Source organism: Camelus ferus, chromosome 20, assembly GCF_009834535.1.
Source record: "Camelus ferus isolate YT-003-E chromosome 20, BCGSAC_Cfer_1.0, whole genome shotgun sequence".
Taxonomy (NCBI): domain Eukaryota; kingdom Metazoa; phylum Chordata; class Mammalia; order Artiodactyla; family Camelidae; genus Camelus; species Camelus ferus.
In genome coordinates, this window is record NC_045715.1 from 29,360,141 (window position 1) to 29,387,609 (window position 27,469).

The 27,469-nt window shown below is 53.6% G+C and overlaps 2 protein-coding genes and 1 long non-coding RNA gene across 12 annotated transcripts in view; 2 read left to right on the forward strand and 1 right to left on the reverse strand.

Moving 5' to 3' along the window:
- On the forward strand, nt 1–19,382 carry ABCC10 (ATP binding cassette subfamily C member 10). 7 transcript variants are annotated; one of them, XM_032463127.1, is made up of 22 exons: nt 7–160; nt 411–582; nt 2,609–3,827; nt 5,132–5,359; nt 5,948–6,104; nt 6,370–6,479; nt 8,143–8,222; nt 8,831–9,002; nt 10,173–10,271; nt 10,670–10,859; nt 11,574–11,651; nt 11,816–12,010; nt 12,437–12,590; nt 12,775–12,964; nt 14,875–15,218; nt 15,528–15,697; nt 16,195–16,355; nt 16,681–16,934; nt 17,875–18,020; nt 18,122–18,219; nt 18,466–18,578; nt 18,911–19,382. In XM_032463127.1, the coding sequence occupies exons 2-22, from the start codon at nt 422–424 to the stop codon at nt 19,062–19,064; spliced, it is 4,473 nt and encodes a 1,490-aa protein (XP_032319018.1). In that variant the 5' UTR covers nt 7–160; nt 411–421; the 3' UTR covers nt 19,065–19,382. The 7 variants fall into 7 exon arrangements, 6 of the variants coding, with proteins under 6 accessions (XP_032319021.1, XP_032319020.1, XP_032319023.1 ...); XM_032463128.1 differs by lacking the exon at nt 7–160 and adding an exon at nt 273–290; XR_004313608.1 differs by lacking the exons at nt 17,875–18,020; nt 18,911–19,382 and having other exon boundaries at nt 2–160.
- DLK2 (delta like non-canonical Notch ligand 2) lies at nt 19,307–24,224 on the reverse strand. 4 transcript variants are annotated; one of them, XM_006190681.3, is made up of 6 exons: nt 23,937–24,224; nt 22,945–23,075; nt 22,610–22,673; nt 21,461–21,591; nt 20,862–21,006; nt 19,307–20,228 (listed from the first exon to the last, which is right to left on the reverse strand). In XM_006190681.3, exons 2-6 carry the CDS (start codon nt 23,018–23,020, stop codon nt 19,493–19,495), a joined length of 1,152 nt encoding a protein of 383 aa, XP_006190743.1. In that variant the 5' UTR covers nt 23,021–23,075; nt 23,937–24,224; the 3' UTR covers nt 19,307–19,492. The 4 variants fall into 4 exon arrangements, with proteins under 4 accessions (XP_006190743.1, XP_032319026.1, XP_032319027.1 ...); XM_032463135.1 differs by lacking the exon at nt 23,937–24,224 and adding an exon at nt 23,574–23,911; XM_032463136.1 differs by lacking the exon at nt 23,937–24,224 and adding an exon at nt 23,574–23,911 and having other exon boundaries at nt 22,945–23,092.
- LOC116658288 overlaps nt 20,939–27,469 on the forward strand; it is a 9,785-nt gene continuing 3,254 nt past the window's right edge. The window contains exons 1-2 of the long non-coding RNA XR_004313609.1: nt 20,939–21,072; nt 26,135–26,337. This is a non-coding gene — a long non-coding RNA (uncharacterized LOC116658288). The remainder of the gene's footprint in view (nt 21,073–26,134; nt 26,338–27,469) is intronic.

The following is a 27,469-nucleotide window of genomic DNA, read 5'->3' on the forward strand; positions in this document are numbered from 1 at the left end:
GATCCGGTGGGAAGCAGCTTCTTCAGGTTAGAGGTTCCGGATCTCTGTAGGCAGGTACGCAGGGGAGTCAGTGGGAAAAGCCGATCCCGGGCAGGTGACCCGTCCAGACAGCTGCCAACCAACCCCTGGGAGCCAAACCAACTCCCTTTCTACAGCTGAGGTAACGCGAGAACGGGTGGGGTCTGGCTTCGGGGCGGAAGCGAGGGGAGGTCCTGGGTTGTGGGCGGGGTTGGAGGCGGGGAGATCTGGCAGGGGATGCGCGGTCACCCTGGGCCCACCCCCGCTTCCTGGTCAGCGTCCTGCCCACCCGGGTGTCGCTCCCTGCCGACACCTTGCATTTGGGAACACGGATTCCCGTCTCTGTGGGAGGAACCTTCCCTCCCTCCTCCACCCTCGGCTTTCCCCCGCAGGTGAGGCCTCCATGGAGGGGTTCCTGGCCCAGCTGTGCGGCACCAGCGAGTTGCAGCCGCTCCCAGTGTGGGAGGGGGACACCACCGGCCACTGCTTCACCCAGCTGGTGCTCAGCGCCCTGCCCCACGCGCTCCTCGCCGTACTCAGTGCCTGCTACTGGGGCAGCCCGAGGTGGGTAGAGACGGGTGCAAGACATCTGTCCTTGTGAGCTTGCAGACCTCACTGGAAACCCCACACCTCCGTGGCAGTGTAACCAGAATACTGAGGTCTCTGGAGTAGGGCAAAAGTAGAATAAAATCTGAGCATTACCACTTTGCAGCAGTGTGGCTGTTTGGGGGCAAATTACGTATCTTCCCTGAGCCTCAGCGTTGTTGGGAAATTTAGACAGTACATTTTGGCGCCGCGCCTGGCACGTTCTTAAAGACCCAATGAGCGGTAGAAAGCATCCCTTTTGTAGATTTTCAGATGCCCAAACACAGTTGTCATGAATTGGAGGCAAAATTGGGTGAAAAGGTTAACGTGCTGAAGTTGTTGGACCCGTTTCTCACCACTTACATCTATGACACCTCTGTTTCTAGGCTAAGAAAAGCATATGTACTCAGGAAACAGCTGGTAGACGAGAATAGCAAAATCAGAATCTTAATTTTTCTTGAATTTGGGGCTGTAAGGTACAGGTGCTAAACTCACCTTGATTTTGCATTTAGTTTCTGTATGGCTAGATATGTCTAAAGTTAGTCTCACTCTGGCTGCTGACAAGGCAGGAGGAAAGTCTAGTCTGTCTTTGGGAGTCCCTAGTGTAATGGGCAGAAAGTATCCCATTCTAAGATGACAGAGGGATGACAGATCCTTTCCTTGGGTAAGAGAAGCTTCAGATCTGCTTGGTCTGGGAGGAATCCTGATTTGTCTCTTATTCAGAAAGAGACAAAAGTCTGGAGAGGGTCGGTTAGTCAGTTAGCATAGAGTGAGACTGACTCACTCAGACCAAGTATCTATGCCCAGAGGAATACCTTTTAAAAATTGGCATAGTCCTTTAGGAACTCACAGTGAAAGGAGAAGGCAAGAAAGACCATCGTGTAATTAATAGAAAGTGTGGTTATCTCACTTCACTTAACAGAATTTTATGCATTGTTGAAAAGGATCAGAGAAATCCAGGATCTCAGACAGGAAAGGACTTCAGAGGGTTTTGGGTCCAGACTTCTCACTGGTCACTGTGCTGAGGAAAATGACATGCAGAGAGGGAAAGAGGCTTGCTTAAGCTCATAAGACTAGTTGATGGTCAACTTGGGGCCAGTGTACCAGCCTCCAAGGGATCGATGTTTCCCCACATCTTAGGAAATAGAGGTATTAAAGGTTGACTTTAATCCAAATATAAACCCCTCCATATAACTGTGATCACTGGACTATTTTAAGGAAACCCAAAACATTTTAATCTGCAATTAAATTTTTCAGTAACCCAGCCTTGCCAACAACAGGGGGAGTACAGATTTATATATTTTTATATGAATTTCTGTTTATATGACACTTCAAGGTGTTTTAATATGTAATGCTGCAGGCATGTTTTCCTGTACTTGATGTTTAATACAGGCAGGTCACCCTTTTGTTTACTAAAAATGTTTTTTGCAAGCCATGAAGATACAGACAAAACTAAAAAGAGGTTTTTCTTCAGCTAATGGAGTCACAAAAATGATCCATAGCATCTTCTACAACCATTAGAAAGCCAGAGAGTAGAAAATTCTGAGGCTTCAGAAAATTTAGGCTATAGTATTAGAGTATAGAAGCTGTATGTAAGTCAAATTTTTATTCATCTAATAGTGCTTCAGGTGAATTTAAGGGTTAATTTAGGTAGATACTTTTGTAATAGTGAATACTCATCCCTTAGTGATTATCTGTAGAAAAATTAAGGATTTTTTTTTTTTTTTTGCAATTAGTCTTCATGTTTAGTACAACCTTATCTTGAAATTTTTAATTTCTGTGGCAAACAATGATCAGAAGTGGTTTAGGTAGATTAGAAAATGGATTAGGTTAATCCAGGAAGATTTCCTGGGAGAAGAGGCCCTGGGTTCCAGGGCAAAATGGGATGGAAATAATGTACAAGGCAGGAAAGGGATTCCGTCTAGTTAAGTGAGTTACTGGAGATCTGTCTGGGCCCTGAGTCAGCCCTGATGTGCCTCCTTTTCTCTTTTCCCCTTGTCCGCAGGAATCCAGATTACATCCCACATTGCAGTCCCGGCTGGCGCCTCCGACTCGCAGCCTCCTTCCTACTCTTTATCTTTCCACTACTAGACCTCCTTCCAGTGGCTTTGCCACCAGGGGCAGAACCAGGGCCCATAGGGCTAGAGGTGCTGGGAGGGACTGTGGCAGCTGTGGCCTGGATCAGCCACAGCCTGGCTCTGTGGGTGTTGGCTCATTCCCCTCATGGTTGCTCCCGGGGGCCCTTGGCCTTGGCTCTGGCTGCCTTCCTGCCAGCCCCAGCCCTAGTGCTGACCCTGCTATGGCACTGCCAGCGAGGCTCACTTCTGCCCCCACTTCTCCCAGGGCCCCTCTCCCGCCTATGCCTCCTCATCCTTCAGCTGGCTGCACTCTTGGCCTATGGACTTGGTTGGGCAGTCCCCAGGAGGCCACGGGAACCCTGGGCTCATGAGCCCCTCCTGTCCGAGGGCCAGGAACCTGAGGTAGCTGAAGATGGTGAGAGTTGGCTGTCACGATTTTCCTATGCCTGGCTGGCACCATTGCTGGCCCGCGGAGCCCGTGGGGAGCTCCAGCAGCCCCAGGACATTTGCCACCTCCCCCGCAGGCTGCACCCCACCTACCTTGCCCATGTCTTCCAGGCACACTGGCAGGAGGGGGCCCGGCTGTGGAAGGCCCTGTATGGGGCCTTTGGGCAGTGCTACCTGGCACTTGGACTGCTGAAGCTGGTGGGGACCATGCTGGGATTCTCGGGGCCCTTGTTGCTGTCCCTCCTGGTGGGCTTCTTGGAAGAGGGCCGGGAGCCACTAAGCAATGGCCTGCTCTATGCCCTGGGGCTAGCCGGTGGGGGTGTTCTGGGTGCTGTGCTGCAGAATCAGTATGGGTATGAGGTACGGAAGGTCACACTGCAGGCACGGGGGGCTGTACTGAACATCCTGTACCGAAAGGCTCTACAGCTGGGGCCCAGACGCCCTCCTGCCGGGGAGGTCCTGAACCTCCTGGGCACTGACTCTGAGCGGCTGCTCAACTTCGCCGGGAGCTTCCACGAGGCCTGGGGCCTGCCCCTGCAGCTGGCTGTCACCCTCTACCTGCTGTACCAGCAGGTGGGTGTGGCCTTCGTGGGGGGGCTGATCCTGGCACTGCTGCTGGTACCTGTCAACAAAGTGATTGCCACCCGCATCATGGCCAGCAACCAGGAGATGCTCCAGCACAAGGATGCACGGGTTAAGGTGAGGGGCTGCTCGGGGTCCCTCAGCCATCCAGAGACCCCCACCCAGCATCCTAGTACCCAGGTCGTCCCATGCACCATACGTGAGGAAGTGAACATGATAGAAGTTAAGAGCTGAGATTGGAGAAAGACAGACAGAGGTTCACATCCCAACTCTACCACTTGTTAGTTTAATCACCTCAGACAAGTCACTTAACCTCTTTAGGGCTCCATTTACTCATCTGTAAAATGAGGATAATAATAGCTTGCCTCATAGCATTGTTGCAGGATTGTATGAGATAACACGTGGTACAGTGCAATCACAAAGTAAGCACTAAATAAATGTGGCCTGTTAGTAATATTATTACTAGTATAATAATAATTACTAATAATAGTAATAATAATTAGTAGTATTAACTCAGGCAGCCTTAAGCAGTAACCTTAGGAGGCAGGAAATAACCTGTCTGGGGCCGAATGAGTGTTTAGTGTTGGAGCCAGGACCCAAGTCTCCCACCTCCTCATCTAGGGCACAGGCTACCCCACAGCCATGTTTGGAGAGGCCTGGGAGCTACCTCTTCAGGGTGGGCTGTGGGGAAAGGAGCAAGTCACTCTCCTGCCTGGGCCTGCCTTTAGGTGTTGGTGGTCTGAGTCAGTTCTGGGTTTTGCAATGATTGTGGTACGTTTACAGAGGGGATTGTGGGCCTGGGGGTCCATATCTCATAGTTGTCAGCCTCTCACTAGAATATCTCTGAGTGCTAACAGGGAAGGGCATATCTCTGATAGCTGGTTATGGTGTGAAGCCTTTTTCCCTACCCATGACACCTATAGACTAGTCTCCAGGACCACCTGGGAAGGCTCCTAGTGCCTCCCTGGCCTGCAGGCTGGGGATATTTGACTGTTAGGATCCCAGGAGTTCCTGTGGTCCTTGCCTAACTTGCCTGGGTCTGTCGGCCTGCCTGACCCTGGGCTGTGGTTGGGCCTCCTACACCTGTATACTCCTACAGGAATAGTTCCCATACCACCCAAGCCATGGGCCAGACTGGCGACCAGTCCCTGAAGCCCAGGTCTTCTGGCTTTGGGAATAGTCCTTAGCCCCTTGTCTAATGGAAGGAGTGCTTCTACTCCAGTGTGGTGACCCCCTGTACTTTCCACCACTTTACCTCTAGGAAGGTGAGGGTATTCCAGCTCCAGCCTGTCTCTAGCTAGAGCATATGAGGGCTCAGAGGACTTGACATCCTCTGCCAGGATGCTGGGGAAGACTGGGCAGAGGAGAGCACACATGAGCAGTGACTCCACCTCGCACTGCTCTCTTGTCCCTCTCCCTAGCTCGTGACAGAGCTGCTGAGTGGCATCCGTGTCATCAAGTTCTTCGGGTGGGAGCAGGCGCTGGGGGCCCGCATAGAGGCCTGCCGAACTCGAGAGCTGGGGCGACTCAGGGTCATCAAGTACCTGGACGCGGCCTGTGTGTACCTGTGGGCTGCCCTGCCGGTCATCATCGCCATCATCATCTTCATCACCTATGTCCTCATGGGGCACCAGCTCACGGCCACCAAGGTGAGGCCCAGGATGGGAGGGGACAGCGGTAGGGAGGCGTAGGAGGGAGGCAGCAGCATGGAGACCACAGTGGAGTGGGGAGGTGGGCTAGCTGCCTTATCCTTTCCCAACCCAGGAGAAATCCTCTGAAGGGACCTTTTGTCTGGGACCTCGGATATCTAACCCTTCCCTCTGCAAAGGAATTCCTTTTTTCCTCTCCTACTTCTGGTGAGGCCCAGGCTCTGTGTTAGGTCCCTTTATCCCCAGTCTGATGGCCTGGAGGAAAAAATTCACAATCCAGTGCTAGGCAGATGCAGTGTAGCCGGGTGACGTTGCTACTTAGAAATTCTGAGAAGGCCTCGGAGTGAGCTAGGCCTGTGTGCTTATCAAGGAACAACCTGGATCCCTGGAGGAACATCTAGAATGTCTAGGATTCTTGGAGTGGCCACTTCTGCCACCTTTAAGCCAAGGATTGTCTAGCCAACCCCTCAGTTCTGCTGCTGTGTTCTCCCCTCCACAGACCTGTCCACAGGGCCACACATAGCGCAGGCCTCTAGATAAGCGTTGGGTGATGCTTCAACCCTTCCCCCAAACTTCCACCCAACTTAGGTGTTCACGGCCCTGGCACTGGTGCGCATGCTCATTCTGCCCCTCAACAACTTCCCTTGGGTAATCAACGGCCTCCTGGAAGCCAAAGTGTCCCTGGACCGGATCCAGCGTTTCCTCGACCTTCCCGACCACAACCCCCAGGCCTACTACAGCCCAGGTAAGGCAAGCTGGAGGGCAGAACCTAGCACAGGAGAGGAGGGAGCCCCTTGGTTGCTGTACAGGAGGAGCAAGAGGCAGCAGAATCTAGAGAGAGCAGGTGGCCACATCCTGGGGGAGAATCTGCAGACAAAGACTGCGACTGAATTAGCCCTGGGCAGGTAGATATGGGACAGGCAAGCCAAGGACTTGCCCCTGGTTTACCCACACCAAGCAGGTAGGTTGTGGATTAGAAGCCCAAGTTGAGTGGCTTCTTTTCTGTTCAGATCCCCCCATAGAGCCGTCCACAGCCTTGGAGCTGCATGAAGCCCTGTTCTCTTGGGACCCAGCTGGAACCAGCCAGGAGACCTTCATCAGTCACCTCGAAGTGAAGAAGGTTCGTTGGTCCAATGCCCTAGGAGAGTTCCCAGACTAATGAGGGACTTGAAAACTCAGTGACCGATAAACAAGAATGGAGCCCATCATAGCTAGATGGCCCTATGGCTCTATTACTGAGGGAAGGACTGGAGAGGTTTGGGTGAGCAGGTTCTAATCGGAGAGTAGATGACACCTCATTTCTGAATGTTATTTTTCCTAAACACAGCTACTTCAGAGCAGTCACATCTCTCCCTGGTCTCTAGACTGCTCACATCCACCCAGTCCAGACCAGCAGTTGCCTTTGTCTCTCCATGTCCCTCAGGGACTGTCAAGTTCAGAACAGACCCAGAGCTTACCCAGCACCTCCCACTGGGCTGAGGACCTGCGGGAGAGCCCCAGCAGCCCCTGTTCAGAAGGACTTTGCAAATGGGATAGATAATCTCTATTTCATCTGGTGAAAAGGAATCGCACCCTGTGACTCATACTGTGGCATACATTGTCAAAGAAGCACTTGAAAGAACATTCCTGGCAGGACAGCGACTCCTATTCACTGAGTCCTGAGTTTTTACTCTCTCCTGACCTGTGTCCAACCCTTTGCCCCACCGTTCAACCCAGCATTCTCCAGTTGTGCCTGAACTGCCTCTACCACATTTGGCTCACGTTTCTGGCTTGGACTGAATGTTTTGTTTTTCCTCTTAGTTCAGGCAAGACAAGGCTGGAATTTTTCGAAGGAATTTTACTAATGTGTCAGTTGGGGCTTTTTTGGATATAAGTCATAGAAACCCACTGGAGCTAGCTTAAGCCAACAAGAATTTGTAAGAAGGATATAGAGATGAATTGCAGAATCCACAGGCAAGCACGTGGGCAGATCTCAGCAGCAGCCCGGAGCCAGGCCTCGACTCGCCGAGCTGCTCCTTCCGTCTGCTTCTCTCTCTGTATCTGCCTCATTCTTCTGTCTCTGTAGACCTGCTCTCCACTGAGGAGAAGATGGGCTTGCAGGAAGCCCTTCCACTTACAGGCCGCAGCCAGAAAGAGGGAGGCTTCCCAGAGAAGGGTCTCAGATTGGTCTGGTGCCCACTTGTAGACAGGTCGACCCTGGCTGGCAGGATTGGGGCATCACAGTCAGAGCTGCTGGGAGCCCACCTGTTTCTAGAGAAGGAATTTTTTTCCTTCATGTACGGAGAGGTAGTTCCATGAAAGCATGTTATAACTAAGCAATGAAAGGAGCACAGAAAATTTTAAACTGCAAATCACAGAAATGGGCATCTGTGTAAAACATAGCGTTTTGCCCAGAGCTATCGGAAGTCTAGCTGCAGGTAGACTTAGCCAGCCCAGCATCCAAGCCCCGAAGCCTGGAGTCCTTCCCTCCTTCCTCCCCTTTCTGGAACTCCTGCCTCAGGGCTTTCGTTTGAAGTTCTCAGGCGGTTTTCCTCCAGTGCCCCCAGGCACACAGCTCCTCTCCAGAGGGCCTCACACAATGAAACTGATGCTCCTCTGAGTGGAGAATAAAACACCCTGTTCCTCTGGGCCCAGCACCGCATCAGTCCATGAGGCACAGCTCAGCCTGTGGGGGTGGAGAATTATTTCCCTCCAGGATAACTGGGGCCTAGAGGCAAGCATCTGTGGGATGACTGGCAGCTCAAGAAGGAGACCTGATGCTTACTTGTGTGGCTTTCTTGCAGGGCATGCTGGTGGGCATCGTGGGGAAGGTGGGCTGCGGAAAGAGCTCACTGCTGGCTGCCATCGCTGGGGAGCTCCACAGGTCAGTGACTTCCAACACCCCCTGCCCTCAGCTCTGCCCTTCGCCACACTTACCTGGCCCCTGCTACGTGGCAGACACTTTTTTAAGGGGCCAGAGATGCCAAGATGAGCAAGACATGGCCCTTTCCTTGGGAGAGTTTTCATTCTGGAATGGGGAAGGCAGTCAGGAAAGTGAGTTATCATAATCATCACACCAGAGTGTTAGGAGTGCTATACTAGTGAGTGAAGAAATAAATGGATACATCCAGCATCAGCCACTCTTTCCGAAAACGTGCTTGTGCGGGGAAGGGATCCAGAGAGGTGTGGAGGAGGGCCTTTTTATTTTAAGGTGAGAGTGAATGAGCATGGTAGTGTCTACACTCTCTTTTGAGCACGTGGACATATGACACCTGCTTGGCTGCAGCCAAAGAGCAGTTTCTTCCCTTCCTAGTCTGGAGTGAGCTTGCAGCCTCTCTAGGACCCCTTGACCTCCATGGCTGTCATGTGACATGAAGGGGGACCCTATGTAGAGGACAGCTATCTGGAGGGGCTTCTGGGAGGCAGGTGCTGGGCAGGGAGGGGACTAGCAGCGAGCCAGCACCCCCATACTGCTGGTCTGGTTCTCTGCAGGCTACGTGGGTGGATGGCAGTGTGGGGACTGTCCAAAGGCTTTGGCCTGGCCACCCAGGAACCCTGGATCCAGTTTGCCACCATCCGAGACAACATTCTCTTTGGGAAGACATTTGACGCCCGGCTATACAAGGAAGTGCTGGACGCCTGTGCCCTCAATGATGACCTCAGTGTGAGTACCTGGCCACCCGCTTCTCCACATCCCAGCCATCGCAGGTCACAGACTTGCTCCTCTGGGAAGGGGTTGCTTTTTACTCAGGCATCATTTACCCAGGACTGGCCACCAGGCTTTGGTCCTCCCAGAGTGTCCAGCTTCTGCACAGGACCTGTAGGGGTGGTGGTGTCTTGGTGCTCCACACAGCAGCTGGAGGAACCCTGGGCCTCTGGGACTAGTGTGGGTTTCCTATGAAGCTTAACTCTGTAGGTCTGGCTAGTGGTTCTGATTCAAGAGGCCTTCCCCACCTCCCACCAGGAGAGTCAAGGTTATTCTAGAGAAGCCTGGCAAGCCCATTAGATCCCCCACATCCAGAGTGCTTATTTCAGAGGGATGAGAGTCCAGATTTCTCCTGTGACTTTCCCACCCAACCCCAGTGTCCCCTGCGGGACTGTCATCAGCACTACCCTATCCAGGTAAATGTGGAACTTCTTGGAAAGGAAGACCTTTGACTGACCATGGGGCATCCTGTGTCCATTTATCATTTGTTTCTGTATCAGGCATTTCCCAAATGTCTCCTAGTACAGGGAACTGTTCTAGGGACTAAGAAAAGAGATGAATCACAAAGCTTTCCCTTAGGGGAGTCACCATCTAGTGGACCACAGCTGCTTCCTCTGGTATGGGGACTCCTTAGCTGGGAAGACCACTCCTGAGGCCATAGGGAAGCTCAGAGTACCTTCCTTCTCTAAAAACCTATGAAAACTTTCACCTTGAATTTGCCCATCATAACCCTTACTTGTTAAAAAGGCAGGGTAGTGAGTGTGACGAGTGGTTAGGAATCTACATTTGTGCCCTGCTCTTTACTAGCTGTGGGCAAGGTACTTACTCTGAGCTTTGGTCTCATCTGTGAAAAGGAAATAATACCAACTTCATAAGGTTGTCACGTGGATGGGATGAGATGATGCCTGTAAAGTGCTCAGCACATGGGAAGTTTTCAACCAGTGCTTATTGTTGTTGGAATTATAGTTTGTCCCCTCTGGTTCACTCACCCCAAGTTCAAGTCACTCTCCTCCGGCTCCCTGGCTCTCTGCTCCCTGCTCTCCCATCTCTTCCCTGCAGAGGGATGGGAAATGAGGTAGGAGGTTTTGGGGAGCTCACTGACCAATACTGGGGGGCCTGTCCTATCAGATCCTGCCTGCTGGGGACCAGACAGAGGTGGGGGAGAAGGGCGTGACCCTCAGCGGGGGACAGCGGGCCCGGATCGCCCTTGCTCGTGCTGTCTACCAGGTAAGCTGAAGGTGGGGGAGCCTGGAGCTTCAGAAGCTTGGCTAAGAGGGGGGATGGGGATGTTTGCTTCCCTCCCTGCTCCGTGCTCCTTAGGTGTTGGTCCTTTGGCCATCCCATCCCCCTTTTGCAGATTCGAGACAGAATTAAAGGCCCTTGAAAAAGCGTTATGTGGCTTGAGGCACTGAGACCCAGCAAAGCTGAGCAGTGGCCCTGAGGCACTGGCCTTGCTTGACTGAAGAAAGCCCACTCTCTGGTCTCACCTCCTACTTCACTGCTGTAGGGGTAGCCCCCAGAGTTCCTCTCAACCATTTTTTCTGACAGCATCAAGATCAAGTCTAGGAGAGGTCTGGGTTCTGGCCAGAGGACTTGGTGCCCACAGTGCCCCGACCTCTCCCTAGGAGAAGGAGCTCTATCTCCTTGATGACCCTCTGGCTGCTGTGGATGCAGACGTGGCCAACCACCTGCTGCATAGGTGCATCCTGGGAGTGCTGAGCCACACCACGCGGTTGCTGTGCACCCATCGCACTGAGTACCTGGAGAGGGCTGATGTGGTGCTGCTGATGGAGGCCGGGCGCCTTGTCCAAGCTGGTACTGTGGGCCACCTGGGCAGGAGCTATCTGCCTGAGTATGACAGGGGAAGAGGGTCAGATGGATTGTCAAGTGCAGACTCTGCTACCCGCTCTGTGTGTGGCCTGGGCCCCATCATCCTTCTGTCTAATGGGAGACCCTGTCCTGCCTTCACAGGACTGGTGCAAGGAACAGAGAACAGGAGGGAAAGGAGCTGGTGGATTTAGCGTACAGGCTTTGTGACTGGGGGCTTTGGGAACTTAGAGGCCCAGGATCTCTGAGAACAATCATGTCTCTGGAGAAGAGAAAGCAGTCAGGTTTAGAACAGTCATTTTATTTAAAAAACAAACAAAATCTCTGATGGATTATTATCCAGAGGGACATGACCAGCTGCAGGTTCACTGGAGAGAAACAGGAGGACATGAGTCTCCATCAGACTATTAGGAGTCCTATGAGGCATGAGGAAGCCCTGCAGTAGTGAGAGGTGACTGGACAGGGTGCTCACAGGTGGCCATGACTCTCCTCCTAGGGCTGATCTCTCTATGCTGATTGGACTTCAGACATAGAGGGATGGACTTGATGGTCCTGCTCAGAGTCTGGGGGTCCATGGCAGAGCCCTGCCAGGGAAGGTCAGGGAGGAGGTCCAAAGAGGAAGGGAAGTGGATTAGCTCACAGGTTTTGAAAGGTGTGGTATATACCCAGACAGCCCCTCCTAATCCCCCTGCTGCTTTCCAGGGCCTCCCTCTGAGATCCTGCCATTGGTGCAAGCTGTCCCCAAAGCCTGGGCTGAGGATAGACAAGAGTCTGACCCAGGTATGGTCCAGGGGTGAGAGGAGAGGGCCTGCTCTTCACCACCACACCTGTAGATAAATGTTTTCTATGAAGCTTGCCTGCCCCTCAGAAACACTGAGGTTTTCAACTGTCATACTGTGAGCTTAATCCATGTCCCCACCCTACACCCCTCCTGATACTCACAGCCACAGCTGAGTCAGTACAGAATCCAGAGAAAACAAAGGAGGTCCTGGAGGTGGAGGAGAGCACACCTGGCCGCCTGCTGCAGGAAGAAAGCAAGAAGGAGGGCGCTGTGGCCTTCCACGTGTACCAAGCATACTGGAGGGCCATGGGCCGGGGCCTGGCCCTCGCCATCCTCTTCTCTCTGCTCCTCATGCAAGGTAGGAGTAAACCCTGGAGGCCCTCACCCCACCCTCAGTCCTGTCGCCTAGGTCCCCATCACATCCATCACCTTGTACTAATCATTACAAAGCCCAGAGACTCACCAGGTGTAGGCAACAGCTAGGATAAGAGGTAGCCCCCAATTCTGGGAGTCCCAGGGGCGGCGGGTGCGCCCCATGGCCATCTTCTGATCTGCACCCAAGTCTGCTTCCCGTTTGGCAAATTCAAGATCAGGCTCTCCCCAGAGCTGAAGGGTGGCGGGCCCAGGATAGACGCACACACTAGAGAGGACGTGGTTTGTGGCAAAGTGGGGAGGGCCGGGAGTGAAGGAGGGTAGAAACCAGGGTCAAGGACAGGAAGCGGGTGTCTGACTAGAACGAAAGAGGTGAGTCTCTGGCAGCTTTCTCCCTCCTGTCCCTACCCAGCCACGAGGAACGCTGCTGACTGGTGGCTCTCCCACTGGATCGCTCAGCTGAAGGCAGCCAAGAATAGCTCCTCTGAGGCGCCGGCCCCCACCAGCCTGGGCTCCTCAGGGCTGCTCTCTGCACAGCTGCTCCTCTTCTCCCCCAGAAGTCTCTAGTGAGTGGCTGGGGCTGGGAGCAGGCCTGGGGCTCTGAATGGTTGCCAGGCGGGGAGTGAGTTGGGGGATGTGTTCCCCGGGCCTGGGTCTTCTGGAAGATAGGGAGAGGTGGTGTGGGGGTGGGGAAGGGACCCCTGAGTGGCCCCACTTTTGGTTACCCACAGCCCCCTCCCCACCACCCAGCACCTCAGTGTTCCCACTGCCCAAAGCTGCCCTCAATGGCTCCTCAGACATCCGTTTCTACCTCACTGTGTACGCAACCATTGCGGGTGTCAACTCCTTCTGCACCCTTCTCCGGGCAGTGCTCTTTGCGGCGGGCACCCTCCAAGCGGCCGCCACCCTGCATCGCCGCCTGCTGCATCGAGTCCTTATGGTGAGGGGACTGGAGGCTGGGGGTGGAAAGGGGGACCCCCTCTCAGTACCTGGGCTCCATTGGGGGCCCATCCCATCTCCTGGTCCTCAGTAGAAAACCCCCTCACAGACTTGAGACCTGGAAAGGCTGAGAGCTAAGTGGCTGCCTGGGTTCAAACCCAGTTACTTAAGCCCACAGCTTTCTCATCTATAAAGGGAGAGAAGGCTGGGAGGGTACAGCTCAGTGGTAGAGCACATGCTTAGCATGCATGAGGTCCTGGGTTCAGTCCCCACTACCTCCTCTAAGAATATATAAACACTAAATAAGCCTAATTACCTCTCCCCAGCAAAAAATAAACTTCATTTAAAAAAAGAACTACTTGTCTTAAAATAAATAAAAAATAAAATAAAGGGGGAGAAGAGACTCTTCCTGCGTCACTTCCGGTTTGGACTTCAAGCACAGAGGGCTGAGTTAATCACCCCTTAGTTCATGCAAGGTCCCTTTTTTGTTTTATTTTTTTGACCCATCCCTTTTAATCTGCAAACCCTGTTTTCATTTCCCCTCCTTTCCTTGATAAGCAACCGTTCTAGTTGTGTTAATGTGTATCTTTTCGTTTGTCTCTTTGCAGAATGCCTATGTTTTGTGTGCATGCAGTTTTATAAATGACATTCCTTTTCTTAGTTTTTATTTAGAGCTCTTTCTAAAATCCATCCCTGTTGCTATGTGTTTATGTAGTCGGTTGTTTACCCCTTAGTTCATTATGAGGATTAATCAGTACATGAAACATGCTTAGGATAGTGCCTGGCACATAACTATGAGCTCAGTTAGCAGTTGTTATTAACGATGTTGTTACTACAAAGCCCTTTCTTGTCCATTTTCTTATTGAGGCCTCATAACAACCCTGTGAGGTGGGTTCTGTTATCCCTGTTTTACAGATGAAGAAGCAGACTCAGAGTGTAAGTGACCTGGGCAGGGCTGGTTCTGTGGAGTGCCAGGCTGTGAACTCAGCACCACGTGGGTCTTTCCCTTGCCTCTCAGGGGGCAGCTGCCCACTGTCTGCCCACGTTTCAGGCTGTGAAGGAATTCATTTCTCATAAGCTGGCAGTAGGAGGTGTTTCAGCAAGTCCTTTAACCTGGTGCTTTGCCTTAAGATAGGACTGTGCTCCAAGTAAAGGCAGAGAGTTGGGGGATGGGGAAGGCAGGGAAAGGGAAAGGGTTGTCTTTGAGACTGTACCTCCCAATAGTAAGTAGTCTAAATAGCTCGCAGTGACCGCACACTGACTCTGTGGTAGGCAGACTGTGCTAAGCTCCTGATTGGTGTCTATGTGGCTTCTGGCTTCAGTCCTGCTGTCAGCCCCGTGAGGTGCAGTTCCATTACTGTCCCCCTTTTTGAGATGAAGGACAGGAGCCTTGCAGAGATTAAGCCCCTTGCCTGGGGTCTCACGTCTGGTGAGTGGCAGGGCTAGAATCCAAGGAGCAGTCCGACCGCAGAGCCTGAGCACTTAACCATGAGTGCTGACTTAGACCACTGCCCTTGCCACTCTATCCAGCCACAGGCAATCAGGATGTTCCTCCTGACATCCAATTAAATCTCACTCATGGCCTGAAGCCCCATCTTCTGGAAAGAGGTTAGCTCCCTGCTCTTGCCAGGGGAGTAGCACATCTAGCATGGAGGTAGAGGGATGGCCGGCCTGGCCTCTCAGGGTCACACTGGCCGGAAGGATGGGAGAGTCTGTCTTTCCCACCCTGGGGTATTCTTCCTCCAAGCTCCACCAGCCCCTCCTCTGTGCCCGCAAACTCTGGGGAAACCTTACGCCTTTCCTGTTCTCAACCTTGGGCCTTTCTCCTGAGCCCACCTTGCCCCCAGGCCTGCCCCCACCTCTTTTCCGCCAGGCCCTGCCCTTGCCCAACCACCTGACCCCTTCTTCCAGGCGCCGGTGACTTTCTTCGACTCCACGCCCACGGGCCGGGTCCTCAACCGCTTCTCCTCTGACGTGGCCTGTGCGGATGATAGCCTGCCCTTCATCCTCAACATCCTCTTGGCCAACACAGCAGGCCTGCTGGGCCTCCTGACTGTGCTGGGCTCTGGCCTGCCCTGGCTGCTGCTGCTGCTGCCGCCTTTGAGCATCATCTACTATTGCATGCAGCGCCGCTACAGGGCCTCCTCACGGGAGCTGCGGCGCCTGGGCAGCCTCACGCTGTCTCCCCTCTACACCCACCTGGCTGACACCTTGGCCGGCCTCCCTGTGCTGCGGGCCGCCGGGGCCTCCTACAGGTATGTGAGGTCTGCCTCTTCCGACCAGAGCCCTGTGGGTGGAGGTGCGGGGGATGGGGAGGAGAGGGACCACTGAGAGGAAGGGGGGTTCCAGGTCTCCTGAGAAGGGGAGTGTGGGTGAGGGCACTAGGGAAGAGAGGAAAGAAACAGAAAAAAGGGACACTGAGACAGAGCAGACCCACTATGAAAGAGCACGTTGGCTCCTCTTGAGGTAAGGCCTGTGGGTGTGCATGTCAGCTCCCAGGAGTATGCCTTCTGCAGGGAAGGAGTCTGGGCGGGTCAGTGCAACCATGACATGGCCTCCCCCAGGTTTGAGGAGGAGAACCAGAGACTCCTGGAGCTAAACCAGAGGTGCCAGTTTGCTGCCAGTGCCACAATGCAGTGGCTGGACATTCGGCTACAGCTCATGGGGGCCGCAGTGGTCAGCGCCATCGCAGGCATCGCCCTGGTGCAGCACCAGCAGGGCCTTGCCAACCCAGGTGTCACCCCGGGACCCTTCACTATCACCTCAGAAGCTGGTCACTCCCAGCCCCTGCTGGTGACTTCTTGCACTGTCCCTCCAACATTTTCACCCTACACCCAGGGTTCCTGGTGAGGATGTGTTGTCACTCTCATCACCCCCATTTTAGGGTTGAGGAAACTGAGTCTCAAGGAGTCCCTCGCCAAGGTGGTGGTGGATCTGGAGCTAGAACAAATCTGATCTCCCCTTTCCTGCTTCACCCTGTCCCCTGCACTCAGCGCCCCACCCGGCCCACCTGCCTCCCACCTATCCTCCCTTGTAGGCTCTCCAGGTCACCCCACTCCCCTGCATTGGCCTCCTGTGGGCTGGTCTGGGTTCTGCATCTTCCTGCTTCAATGCTGGCTTCCTTTAAATGCTCACAATCCACAGCTCAGGATTCTCCTGTTGCGCCCCAGCCCTCCCCACATGCATCCCAGCGTCCAAGCCTCCCCTAGTGCTGGTGTTTCCCTCTCCCAGGACTTGTAGGCCTGTCGCTGTCTTACGCCCTGTCCCTGACGGGCCTCCTCTCAGGCCTGGTGAGCAGCTTCACGCAGACAGAAGCCATGCTGGTGAGCGTCGAGCGGCTGGAGGAGTACTCCTGTGACTTGCCCCAGGAGCCCCAGGGCCGGCAGCCGCAGGTAGTCTGCGCCCCCACCCCAGCCTGGGTACTGGGACCTTGCAGGACCCTCCTGATGGCCCAGCCTCTCCCCCAGTTCCTTGTGGCCCTCACCACCTTTCTCAGCTCCTCTCTTGTCCCCTGTGACCTCCCCATTCCTCTCAGCGTCCTTCATCTTTGTGTCCGTCTGCTCCATCCCTCCTGCACCGTCCTCATTCCCTCTACATCTCCTCTCACACCATCCATTACTCGTTACCCTCCCCTCCTTCCACCATCTAAGCCCCCAGCCCCTCATTCTTCCCCATCTCATCCATCTCCCTCCCTCTCCCACCCACGGATCCCACCAGCTGGGCATCGGCTGGCTGACCCGGGGAAGCGTGGAGTTCCAGGATGTGGTGTTGGTATACCGGCCAGGGCTACCCAACGCCCTGGATGGGGTGACCTTCTGCGTGCAGCCTGGAGAGAAGCTGGGCATCGTGGGCCGCACGGGCTCTGGCAAATCTTCCCTGTTGTTGGTGCTCTTCCGGCTGCTGGAGCCCAGTTCTGGGACAGTGCTGCTGGATGGCGTGGACACCAGCCAGCTGGAGCTGGCTGAGCTCAGGTCTGAGGGAGGGAGGAGAGGGGACCAGACTACTGGCACTTAGAGGAAGGACCTTTATATAAAGTCAGAGGAAGGCTTTATGTAACATCAGAGTAGCCAGGGCCAATCAGAAGGCGGGACGGAGAATGGGACAAGCAAGCAAGGAAAGCGAGCTCCCAGTGCTCAGGTCCAAATTCATAGCTGTGGTCTTAAGACTGTCAGTCCAACCCAGGCCCACCTTTCCAGTTTCATCTTGTACTTCCCAGCATACGCTCTCGACCATCAGTCATCACCTCCTGAATCAGAGCCTCCCAGGTGCTGCGCCCTGGAGCTCGGCAGGCGGTGCTTGGGACAGTTGGAGACCTGGGCCAGTTGCACCTGGCCACAGGTGGCCTCACCTGGAGCTAAATATCTCCCCCGCCCCCCACCAACCACATTCCCCCAATATCATTTTCCCTGAGTTCCAAGGCATGAAAAAGGTAGGGAAGCTCTGTCCTAAAGTCCATTACTGATCCCAGCCCTGGCCCTGTCCTTCTTTCCTTCTCTCAACCTGTGCTGGCCTTATGTTATAGCTTGACCGTATAGCTCCTTGGGACCCGATTCTAGACCCGCTTCCAACCTTGAAGCATCCCCTACCCATTCAGACTCTCTGGTCATTCCTTGCCAGCCACTGCTGCCCCACTGGAGTTAGTGCCACACAGTTTAGCTCATGCTTGTTCTATTTTTTGTCCCTCAGTGAAATGTAAGCTCCTTAAGTGCAGAGTCTAGGCCTTTGGTTTCATAGTGCTGGCACAATTCTAGGTTCATGGCTGACAACTGGAGAGCAGAGTGGGGTTTGTGTTCAGGTCTTATCCCTGAGCTTTCCTGAGGTGCTGGTCCTATAGTTAAAACCTGCCCTGGGAGCAGAAGTGGCCACACCTCCAGGCTAGACCCCATGTCCTGCCCTCTCCTTATCCCCCAGATCCCAGCTGGCTATCATCCCCCAGGAGCCCTTTTTGTTCAGTGGGACTGTTCGGGAAAACCTAGACCCCCGGGGCCTGTATGAGGACAGGGCTCTGTGGCAGGCCCTGGAGCAGTGCCACCTGAGTGAGGTGATCATATCTTTGGGTGAGTGCTAGGTCCTAGCCTGCATGGTGGCAAAGGGAGTGAGCAGGGAGTGGGTGGGAGGGTGGCTCAGAACCTAAGGGTAAAGATGCTGTGCTTTGTAGGTGGTCTGGATCGTGAGCTGGGCGAGGGGGGCCGGAGCTTATCTCTGGGGCAGAGGCAGCTGCTGTGTCTGGCCAGGGCTCTCCTCACGGATGCCAAGGTAAGATAAGAGGAAGGGACATTCAAGAGGGCCAGGAAGGAGGCAGGGGACATGTCAGGGGTGAGGCACGAGGAAGTGGGCTGGGGAGAGGTCTCAAGGGACCAAGTTAGTTTTCCTTTTAGAGCTGGAGGTAGGAAGCTGTGGGCTCGCCTGGGCCAGGCTGGCAGGTAGGGGCTGGTGCCTGGGTAGCAGCCAAAGCTAACTCTCTTCTTCCTTCTCCTCCTTAACCTTCTCCACATGTTCCAGATCTTATGTATCGATGAGGCCACGGCAAGCGTGGACCAGAAGACAGACCAACTGCTCCAGCAGACCATCTGCCAGCGCTTTGCCAACAAGACAGTGCTGACCATTGCACACAGGTGTGCAAGTGTCCAGAGTGAGAATCTGATGGGGGGCTGTGGTGTCAGGGACCCAGGGCCTCCCTTCCTTTCAGGGACCCCAGGGGTCAGGGCTCTAGAAAGTCCAAGCCTCCATGAAGCTCAGCTCCTCATTCTCTAGACACTGACCCAGGCCCTTTGTAGCACACTGTCTGAGGGAATCTGCAGCCCCAACCCTACCAGTGCAGAGCCTGGGGCTGATGCCTAGGCGGGCAGCCCGGTGCTGTCCAGGGGAGGAGAGGAGGAAAAGCAGGTCAGCTTTCTTCTTTAGGGCATTGTCCTCCTTCCCACACTAACCACTCTCTCGCACACAGGCTCAACACGATCCTGAACTCAGACCGGGTGCTGGTGCTGCAAGCAGGGAGGGTCGTGGAGCTGGACTCCCCGGCCGCCCTGAGCAGCCGGCCCCACTCGCTGTTTCAGCAGCTGCTGCAGAGCAGCCAGCAGGCAGCCCGCTCCTCTCCCTGAGGCCCCGCGTCCTCGCCCTGCAGGCCCCTCTGTGCTCCCACTGCTGGGCTGTGCGGGGCTGCTTGTTTACACTCTCCTTTGTGGCTCTACCTCTCCTTCCCTTCCACAGAGGAGAAAGGGGTACCCTGGGTTCCTCCTTAGAAACCACTCCTTCTTGGGGGGCAGACCTTAGAAGCAGGTCTCTGCTCTGGCCCTCTTGCATCTGGGACTTCAGGTGGATTTTTCTGGCAAAGGAGCCCACATGCACTTCCATGGTTTTATTTGATAAAATTCCCATCTTACATTCTGTGTATTAAAAAAATAATATTTCTGGTGTGAGGCTGAGGTGCCCCAGTGTGTGAACCCCAGCTGAGGGGTGGTGAGAAAGGACCACTCCAGTCTGAGCACTGGAGGAGATGAAGGAGGGGGCCAGAAAGCCCCCGCCTCCATCACAGTGCTGTGGTCTTCCCAGGCTCGGGGGGCAGGTCCGGCGGCAGGGGGAGTCCTGCTGGCAGCATGCTAACCTGACACTCCTGGTCCTGGCGTGCCAGGGCATAGTGCGGGGCAGGATAGCAACAGGGTCCAGGGGGACAGACACCCCGGTGCCAGGCCCTCAGGGTCAGCAACACTGTGGACAGGACCAGGATGGCAGTGACGGCCCCAAACACCACCACAGCGACGAGGCTAGACTCGCCCAGTTCGGCCTCTTGCCTCCGCACCACCTCCTTCACAGAGATGCGCAGCAGACCGGCCCCCGCGCTGTGGGGGACAGGCCCGGTGGCAGGTACCACCACAGCTGAGGTGGGCCCTGGGAGGATGTCTGCTGTGGTGGCAGGATCTGGGATGGATAAGACCAGCTCACAGGTCTTGCCACCATAGCCACTGGGGCAGAGACAATCAAAGTCATGGACGCGGTCCCGACAGCGGGCCCCTCTCTGGCATGGGCGGCTGGCACAGTCATCCAGGTTGACGGTGCAGAAGCGTCCAGCAAAGCCCTCAGGGCAGAGGCAGGAGAAGCGGTTAATACCATCCAGGCAGGTGGCGCCATTAGCACAAGGCCGCATCAGACAGTCATCCACATTTACCTCACAGCGGGCACCCACGAAGCCCGCCAGGCAGCGGCATGTGAAGTTGAGGGCAAAGCCCTGGTCATCCTGGCACTGCCCACCATTCCGGCACGGGGACCTGGGTGGGGTGGGAGAGGGCATTTTACTGACTTCCACCTGCAGGGTAGCCGAGGTCGACATCCTGATCACCTCCAGCTGTGTCACTTTGAGCCACTCTCTGAGCCTCAAATGCCTCATTTTAAAAATGGGATAAGAGCAGTACCCAGCTTCCCAAATTGTGAGGGTTAAACGAGATAATCCGAAGTTAAGCATGTAGCAGAGGGCCCGACCAAGAGACAAGGCTCAAGGCAAGTGTACTATTATTATCCTCACAGGCTCTCAGGTCTGCGGTGGAAGTTTGAGGGACAAGTCCAGCCCTGCAGGACATTTCTTCGTTCACCATGAGGCATAAAGGCTGCTGTGTGGAACAAGATCCTGGGAGGATGAGGGGAGACCCAGGTCCTCAGCCTTCCCAACCAGGGTAGTCACACACTGATGCGTTACACCTCCAGCCCCTATAGATTTTTGTTGGAGAAATGGGTCAAATGGTACCAAGAAAGTTGAGAACCCGAGGGATACTTTGGCAGGCTGGGGTTTTATTCTCAGGTGCCTCCAAGACCCTTACCCCTAACCCTTCACCACCACCCTCTCAACAGTCCTCCCTCCTCTCTCGTGTCACCAGATCCTCATCTAACCTGGGACCCGCACTCACCCTGCCTGCTCACAGGGTCCAGCCTTGCGCTCGCAGTCACGCCCATGGAAGCCTGATGGGCACACACAGTGGTACTCGCCACCCCCGTCATATACACACTGGCCTCCGTTCCGACAGGGGGACTGCGTGGTACAGATGTGTTCATCTGGAGAGGAGACCAGGAGGGCTCTGGGATAGCACCCTGACCTGCCCAGGCCCCACCCAAAGCTCTGTGAGTGTGGCTTGTGCTACAATCCCATCCTGGGCTGGTACGGATGTAGTGGGGGAAAACATCATCACTGAATTTGGAGTCAGGAGGTGCCCAGCCCTGGCACTGTCAGTCTGTCTCAAAGTGACTTTGGGCATGTTGTATCTCATCTGTGGAGCTCAGTTTCCTCATCTGTAACATGAGTACAATTTTCAGCAGCTGCCTTGCCTGCCATGCAGGATTGTGTTGAGGACCAATTCAGACAACAGATAGGTGTAAAGTCTGTAGTTATAAAATACCATATATCTGAAGGTTTGAGCTGGACATAAGAGGTGCTCAGTAAATAAGGACTGATGTTCTCCCAAAACACATGGAGTCCCCAGCCCCACAGATATCCTCTCTACTCCCCTACCTTTGTCACAGAACTTGCCCGCCCAGCCACTGTGACAGATGCACTGCCAGGGCTGGTGGCAGGTACCATGCTGGCAGCCAGGCATTCTCACACAGCGCTCACAGTGCAGCCCCTCCCAGCCTGGGTCACACCTGATAGGGAGAAGCACAGGGTCAGGGCTGTGGGTCGGGGGATGTGAGGAAATGGAGGAGGCAAGATCAGAGTCTCTGGGTAACAGGAGACAAACGTGACAGCCCCTAAGGGAAAGCAGGCCTACCCCAGGTAGATAGAGGGCTGTGCAGGGTCACAGGACACATATATGGAATCAGACCATCAGACACCAGCAATCAAGTCCTGGTTCTGCGCTTTGTCTAACCTTTCTGATACTCAGTTTTCTCATGTGTAAACTGGGATACACCTTGGAGGGGTGTTGAGGAAGAAATTAAATAAGATGATTCCTGTAAGTGCCCCCAGCACCATTCCTGGCCTGTCTGAGATGCTTAGAAAGGTCTTTTAAAAACAGTGACCTTGAAAGGTCATCAGAACTATTTTCCCACCCTGATTCCAGGGCAAAGACCAATATATTTCAGAGCATCCCATGCACCCCCAGACTCTCCAGCAGCTTGCCCTGTCAGCTCATTTCGTTGTGTCCAGATACACGTTCCTCCTGCTACAGAGTTTGCCCACCCCCAACCCCAGAGAGTCAATTACTCAAATTCATCAAGACAGACCCTCTTTCACAAGTGTTTCTCCCCAGCAACCCTCACAACAGCCTTTCTTTTCCAGGCTAAACCAAGTCTCAATGTAGCTTTCCTTTATTTCTCCCTTTCCTCATGGCTTCCAATTTCTAAACTTCCTCAAGCTTTAGGACTTGCTGTTGGTGTCTTGAAGAGGAATGTTTCAGAATTCCTAGGTCAGACTTGGGAGAGTAACGTGGGAAGCCATAAGCTAAAAGAGGCAAAGGAGAGGCAAGGCAAAGAGGAACTGGAGGTGGGGGACGGGTGCAGTGCTGGCCATTTGTCCTGTGCCCTGTGCCCTGTGCCTGACGTTATAGGGAATGAGCAGTAGAGTCTTAAGCCCCTAGTCACATTGCTCTGGGGCCTGATCTGGTTGGGGGTGTGGAGGCCCGGAAAATGCAGAGGGATTGGGAGCACGTGCTCAGGAAGGTACCTGCAGGAGCCGTCAGGAGCACAGCAGCCGTGGGCCAGGTCACAGTGGGAGCTGCAGTCATCGGCTGCAAGAGATTGATGTGGGAGGAGTGAACCCGGGGTCAGGGTTCGGCTGAGATGCAGGGCTCGGGAAAAGATGCAGGGTCCCAGCAATAGGATGGGCTCAGCTCTGGGACAGGGTAGAACTGAGACTCATTGCATTTCAAAAGGATGTCCTGGGTGTCGCCGATCCAGCGAGTCGGAGCGGCTGCAGTGCCGTCTCTGGCCTGCAGAGGTCAACGTGCAAGCGAGGGACGGTCGGACAGGGCCGGGACCCGAGCCTGGGGGAGCACTCACCTCGGGCAGGCTGAACGGGTGCCCCCAGGATGCACAACAGACACACGAGATGTAGGCAGCGGCAGCCGCTGGGCATGGTCAGCGCCAGCCCCAGGAGGGAGGGACGGACGGACGGACGGGCGTGCAGACACCTGTTGGGTGGCACAGGCTGGGAGGCGGCCGGACACGGGGATAGTGGCATGGATTCCAGTTCCGAGTGACAGGAGCCGAGGGGGTAAAGGGGCGTCCAGACAGAAGAAGGAGGTGAGGGCAGCGAGAGGGCGGGGGCGAAGAAGGTTTGAGCAGGCGAAGGAATTGGAGACAGGGACCGGGAGCAGGCTCTGCGGGAGGGAGGTGAAGGATGGACAGACTGGAGAAAGGTCTGGGCGAGGATGGGCCGGCGCTGGGAACGCAGTCGGGACGGAGTCTGCGGGGACTGGGACAGCGCCGAGAGGCGGCCTCGAGGACGGAGGGGACGCGGGGGCCGGTTCCCGGCGGCAAGAATTCCCAGCCCCGCATCCCCGACTCCTCGTAGGACTTGCTCTCACGGCCCTTTCCTATCTCCGCCGCTCTCGGCTCAGCCACGGCGCCGGGCCTGGGATCTTCTGAGCGCCCCCTGCCCAGCGCGCCTCTGCCCTCGCGGTCCTCACCTCGGGATCGGAGACAGAGCTCCCTGGGGCGCAGAGCGGGGCCGGATCCGACGGGCTCCGCCGAAGGGCTGGGCCGGGCCGCGGGGCCGCCCCTTAGCGGGCCGCGCGTCCGGATGCCGAGGCGGCTGCCATACGAGCCGAGCGCTGGGGAATCTGGGGCTCAAGGGGACCCCGAGCGGCAGCGGCGGCGGCTCCTCACACGCGCTCAGGCAGCCTGCCAGGGGTGGCGTGTGCCGGCGGAGCCCGCCTCCCCCCTCCCATCCCAGGGCCGCCGCCGGCCCGCCCTCCACCGCCTGCGCCAGGCGCCCACCCCCGGCGACGCACCGCGCACACCCGCCCCCACATCCTCTGTTGACACCCGACCTCTCCGAACGTTGCTCACTCCAACAGTAGGAAATTATGGGAATCTAAGTGGGAGCAGACTGTAGAAGGTCGACCAAATGTGCGCAGCGGCTATTCTCCATCTCTCATCTCCGCTCTCTTGACCCGCGCCGCTCTCCCCACGCCCCACCTCTCCTCTCACCAATCCGCTTCCCATCACGCCTCTCATATACAACCCTTGCACGCTCAGGGCATACCTGCCGCTCCCGGCCCTCCTCCTGTCAACAGCCCACGCCTCCTCCGTTTGTAAATCCTACATCACCTGCTTCATCTGTCTGCTCCTCTCCTCCTCCGCGCCGTCCCCTTTTTTCCTCATCCATAGCCATCTAGGATGCATCCCCGCCTAAGCATTAGCCTGGCACTCACCCACCCTCTCCACTCTTCCCTCCGTGTTGGGAGTCTGTCTTTCCCACCCCATTCCTTTCCGCGACCACTACTGGGAAGACTGCCTGCACTGGGAACGCCCCGACTCTGTAAATGTGCCGCCCAAATTCCAACCTCTGTACCTTGATCACATCCGTTCATGACCTCAGGCTAATCGTGGACCACCTAAACCCAGAGCTCAGACTAAGAGTTATCTACAGGGAGTGGGGGACCCCTACCTTTCCAGGCTAATGGCTCAGAGACATCTGTGCCAGGCAAGGGCAGGGAAGTTTCTTGTTTGTGCAGATCAAGAGGCAGAGGTCAGGACCACCACTGCCCATCTCTAGTCCTCCAAATCAAGATTTCACTATCTTTAAGTTCAAAGTACGGGAAGGAGTCCCTAGCCCGTGCCAGCTTCCTACAGACGCCCCCACAGATCAGAGCCTCTGGACTAATTTTTCTTACAGACTCTATTGAGCGTTAACAGCCACACCTCATCTCCCTTCCCTGAAACTCCGATCACCTCTTTCCTGAAGAGCTTTCTGAATTTGAGATGAGTAATGCCACAGCTCTAACCATTTACTTTGTTTAATTTTTTTCACTGAAAAACTTCACTGTCTATAATGTCCAAAATTACTGTAGGCCAAAGAGATTGTGATATATCAACACTATGTGACTACTAAAAGTCACCTTTTGGAAATCAAAAGATATCAAAAAATTAAGAATATATTAGGTGGAGGGGAAGAAGCAAGAAACAAAGCAGAACATATCTGAAAAGTTGGTAGTGTTTTTTTCTCTAAATAATGGAATTATAGGTTTTTTTTTCTTATTGATGCTTTCCAGCATTTCCTTTTTTTCATGATGAACATACTCAGTTTTTATTATTATTAAAGAAATTCAGTAACATTAAAGAACTTTGAGTATAAAGTAAAAATTTAAAAATCACCCATGATCCTATTAGCTTGGTAAAACCACTGTTGTTGTTCTGACTCCTTTTCCTATCCAGATGTTTATACACAGCAACTGTAATGTGATATCCTCCCTTTTTTTTTCCACTCCACATCGTATGTTGATAGTCCTCAAAAAGCATAATCTTTTATGGCTCCATGATATTCCCTAAATGGATACACCATGATTTATTTAACCTAGTCCTTTATTGGATACTTAGCTTGTATTTACTATTTGCCATTATGAATTCATTCAACAAGTATTTACTGAGCACCCATGTACTACTCCTATGTGCCAGACATCATCCTAGGCACTGGGGCTACAGCTCCCAGATAAATAGTAATGTCACAAATTTTCATGCATATAGCTTTTTCTATATTTTAGGTTCCTTCCTTAAGATAGAGTCTGAATTGGTGAGTGACTGAGCCAAAGCAGTTGTGGAAAATGAACAGTTCCTTTTTGTTAATGAAACTCATTGGCATTCACTGATGAAACAATAAACACATTTGAAGCTTTGGAAGATGATGGCATCAGGTTTTATCACTACTCCCTCATGCTTTAAAGATCATCATGATTTTCACGCTCAGTTCTGTCAAATTCTTGGTGATTCTTGATTCAGGACCAATTTCTCCAATGACTGTGATAGTTTGTTTGCAAAGATGGCCACTCCACTTCCAACTGTCCCACATGACCCTTTGCAGTCATTTTGATGCTCCTCCTAGCAAGAGGTCAAGTCTGTTTCTCAACCCCATGAATCTGGGCTGGACTTATGGCTTATTTTGACTAATAGAATGTGGCGAAATGATACTGTGTGAGTCCCCAGAGTCTGGGCCTCAAGAGCTCTCACAGCTCTCCTTTTGCCCTCTTAGAAAACTTCCAACGTCATGTAAAGAAGTCCAGTCTGGCCTACTGGAAGATGAGAAGCCCCATGGAAGAGAACTGAGGTAACCTGGCCAACATCCACCACATGGGAGGTCCTACCCAGATGACTGCAGCCTCATGAGTAAGCCTAGGCAAGACCAACAGAAGAACTGTTCAGCAGAGCCCAGCCCATGTTACCGGATAAATGGTGGTAAGCAGATAAGTTGGGGGTGGGCTGTTTAAGCCACTATATTTTGGGGTGTTGTTGATATGGCAATAGGTAACTGATAAAGCCAGCTTCCCTGGTTTTATCCTTGATTTCTTCTTCTCCACCAATGAGAAGGATGTTCCCACCCAAACCTTGTTATTACCAATTGATTCACACAATCCATAATCTCAGTTTTAAGTATCACACTTTCCTATCACCAGCTCCCATCTTTTCAGCCCATAGTACCTGGACTCAAAGAATTCTGGACACTTAGGTTGTGTTTAGTTTTTTGCCATTATAAATACATTCAACAAATATTGAACTTGGACCCACTAAGATCACCCATAAAGGTCACATTACAACTTTTGTGGGCCCTAGACACTTAGCCTTCATGAATCCCTTCCTTTTGAAAGAATATTAAAAACTATTTTATCATTGCCTTGGTATCAAGATGAATATAATCCAGACTGGATTCATTATTATATATTCATTTTTATTATATTTACTTTTTTCTTCTGATTTTAAACTAAATTAAAACATTTTGTGTGCCCCTAAAAGAACTGGGGGCCTTAGGAATTGTACTTCATAAGTTGGCCCTGTCTCACATCTATTGATTCACCCCCTTTTCAGCAACCCCATCCCTATCACATCCACCCATCCCTCTTTACCCAGCTTTGATTCCATGGTCTTTCATTATAATCAGCTCCTTGCATATACCAACTCCCTGGCCCCTCTCACCAAACCTATCCATCTGGTAAAACGCCACCATGGTGACTTCTCTGACCTGCACCCAAGCAGCTGAATGAGGCTGGAAAAAACACATGTCCAGGCTGACGGGTCTCACTTAAACTCGTTCTCTCAAACACCCTTTGTGTTGATCACCAGTGCTGCGTTTTCCCAGTTCAGTGCACTCTCTCAGCCTCCCTGACAACTATTTTTAGCTCTTCCAACCCCCAACCCTTCCTCCTTCCCCCTTGCTCTGCTGGTGGTCTTGCTTCCAACTTCATGAAGAAAATAGAAGCAATCTGAAGAGAATTTCCACACGCCTCCTCCGCCCATCTGCATCTGTTTCCATATACTCTCTTCCCTCCTGTTACCATAGCTGTGCCGCCAGCATCCTTACATAGGGGAACCC

What these genes read in the sequence shown, in the direction of transcription:
- ABCC10 (XM_032463127.1), top strand. Translation starts at nt 422, where the DNA reads ATGGAGGGGTTCCTGGCCCAGCTGTGCGGCACCAGCGAGTTGCAGCCG. An exon ending in TGCTACTGGGGCAGCCCGAG is followed by an intron (nt 583 to 2,608) that starts GTGGGTAGAGAC and finishes CCTTGTCCGCAG; the next exon opens with GAATCCAGATTACATCCCAC. An exon ending in ACCAGCTCACGGCCACCAAG is followed by an intron (nt 5,360 to 5,947) that starts GTGAGGCCCAGG and finishes CACCCAACTTAG; the next exon opens with GTGTTCACGGCCCTGGCACT.
- DLK2 (XM_032463134.1), bottom strand. Translation starts at nt 23,125, where the DNA reads ATGCCACTATCCCCGTGTCCGGCCGCCTCCCAGCCTGTGCCACCCAAC. An exon ending in ACCCGTTCAGCCTGCCCGAG is followed by an intron (nt 22,674 to 22,944) that starts GTGAGTGCTCCC and finishes AATCTCTTGCAG; the next exon opens with CCGATGACTGCAGCTCCCAC. An exon ending in GGGCAAGTTCTGTGACAAAG is followed by an intron (nt 21,007 to 21,460) that starts GTAGGGGAGTAG and finishes TCTCCTCTCCAG; the next exon opens with ATGAACACATCTGTACCACG.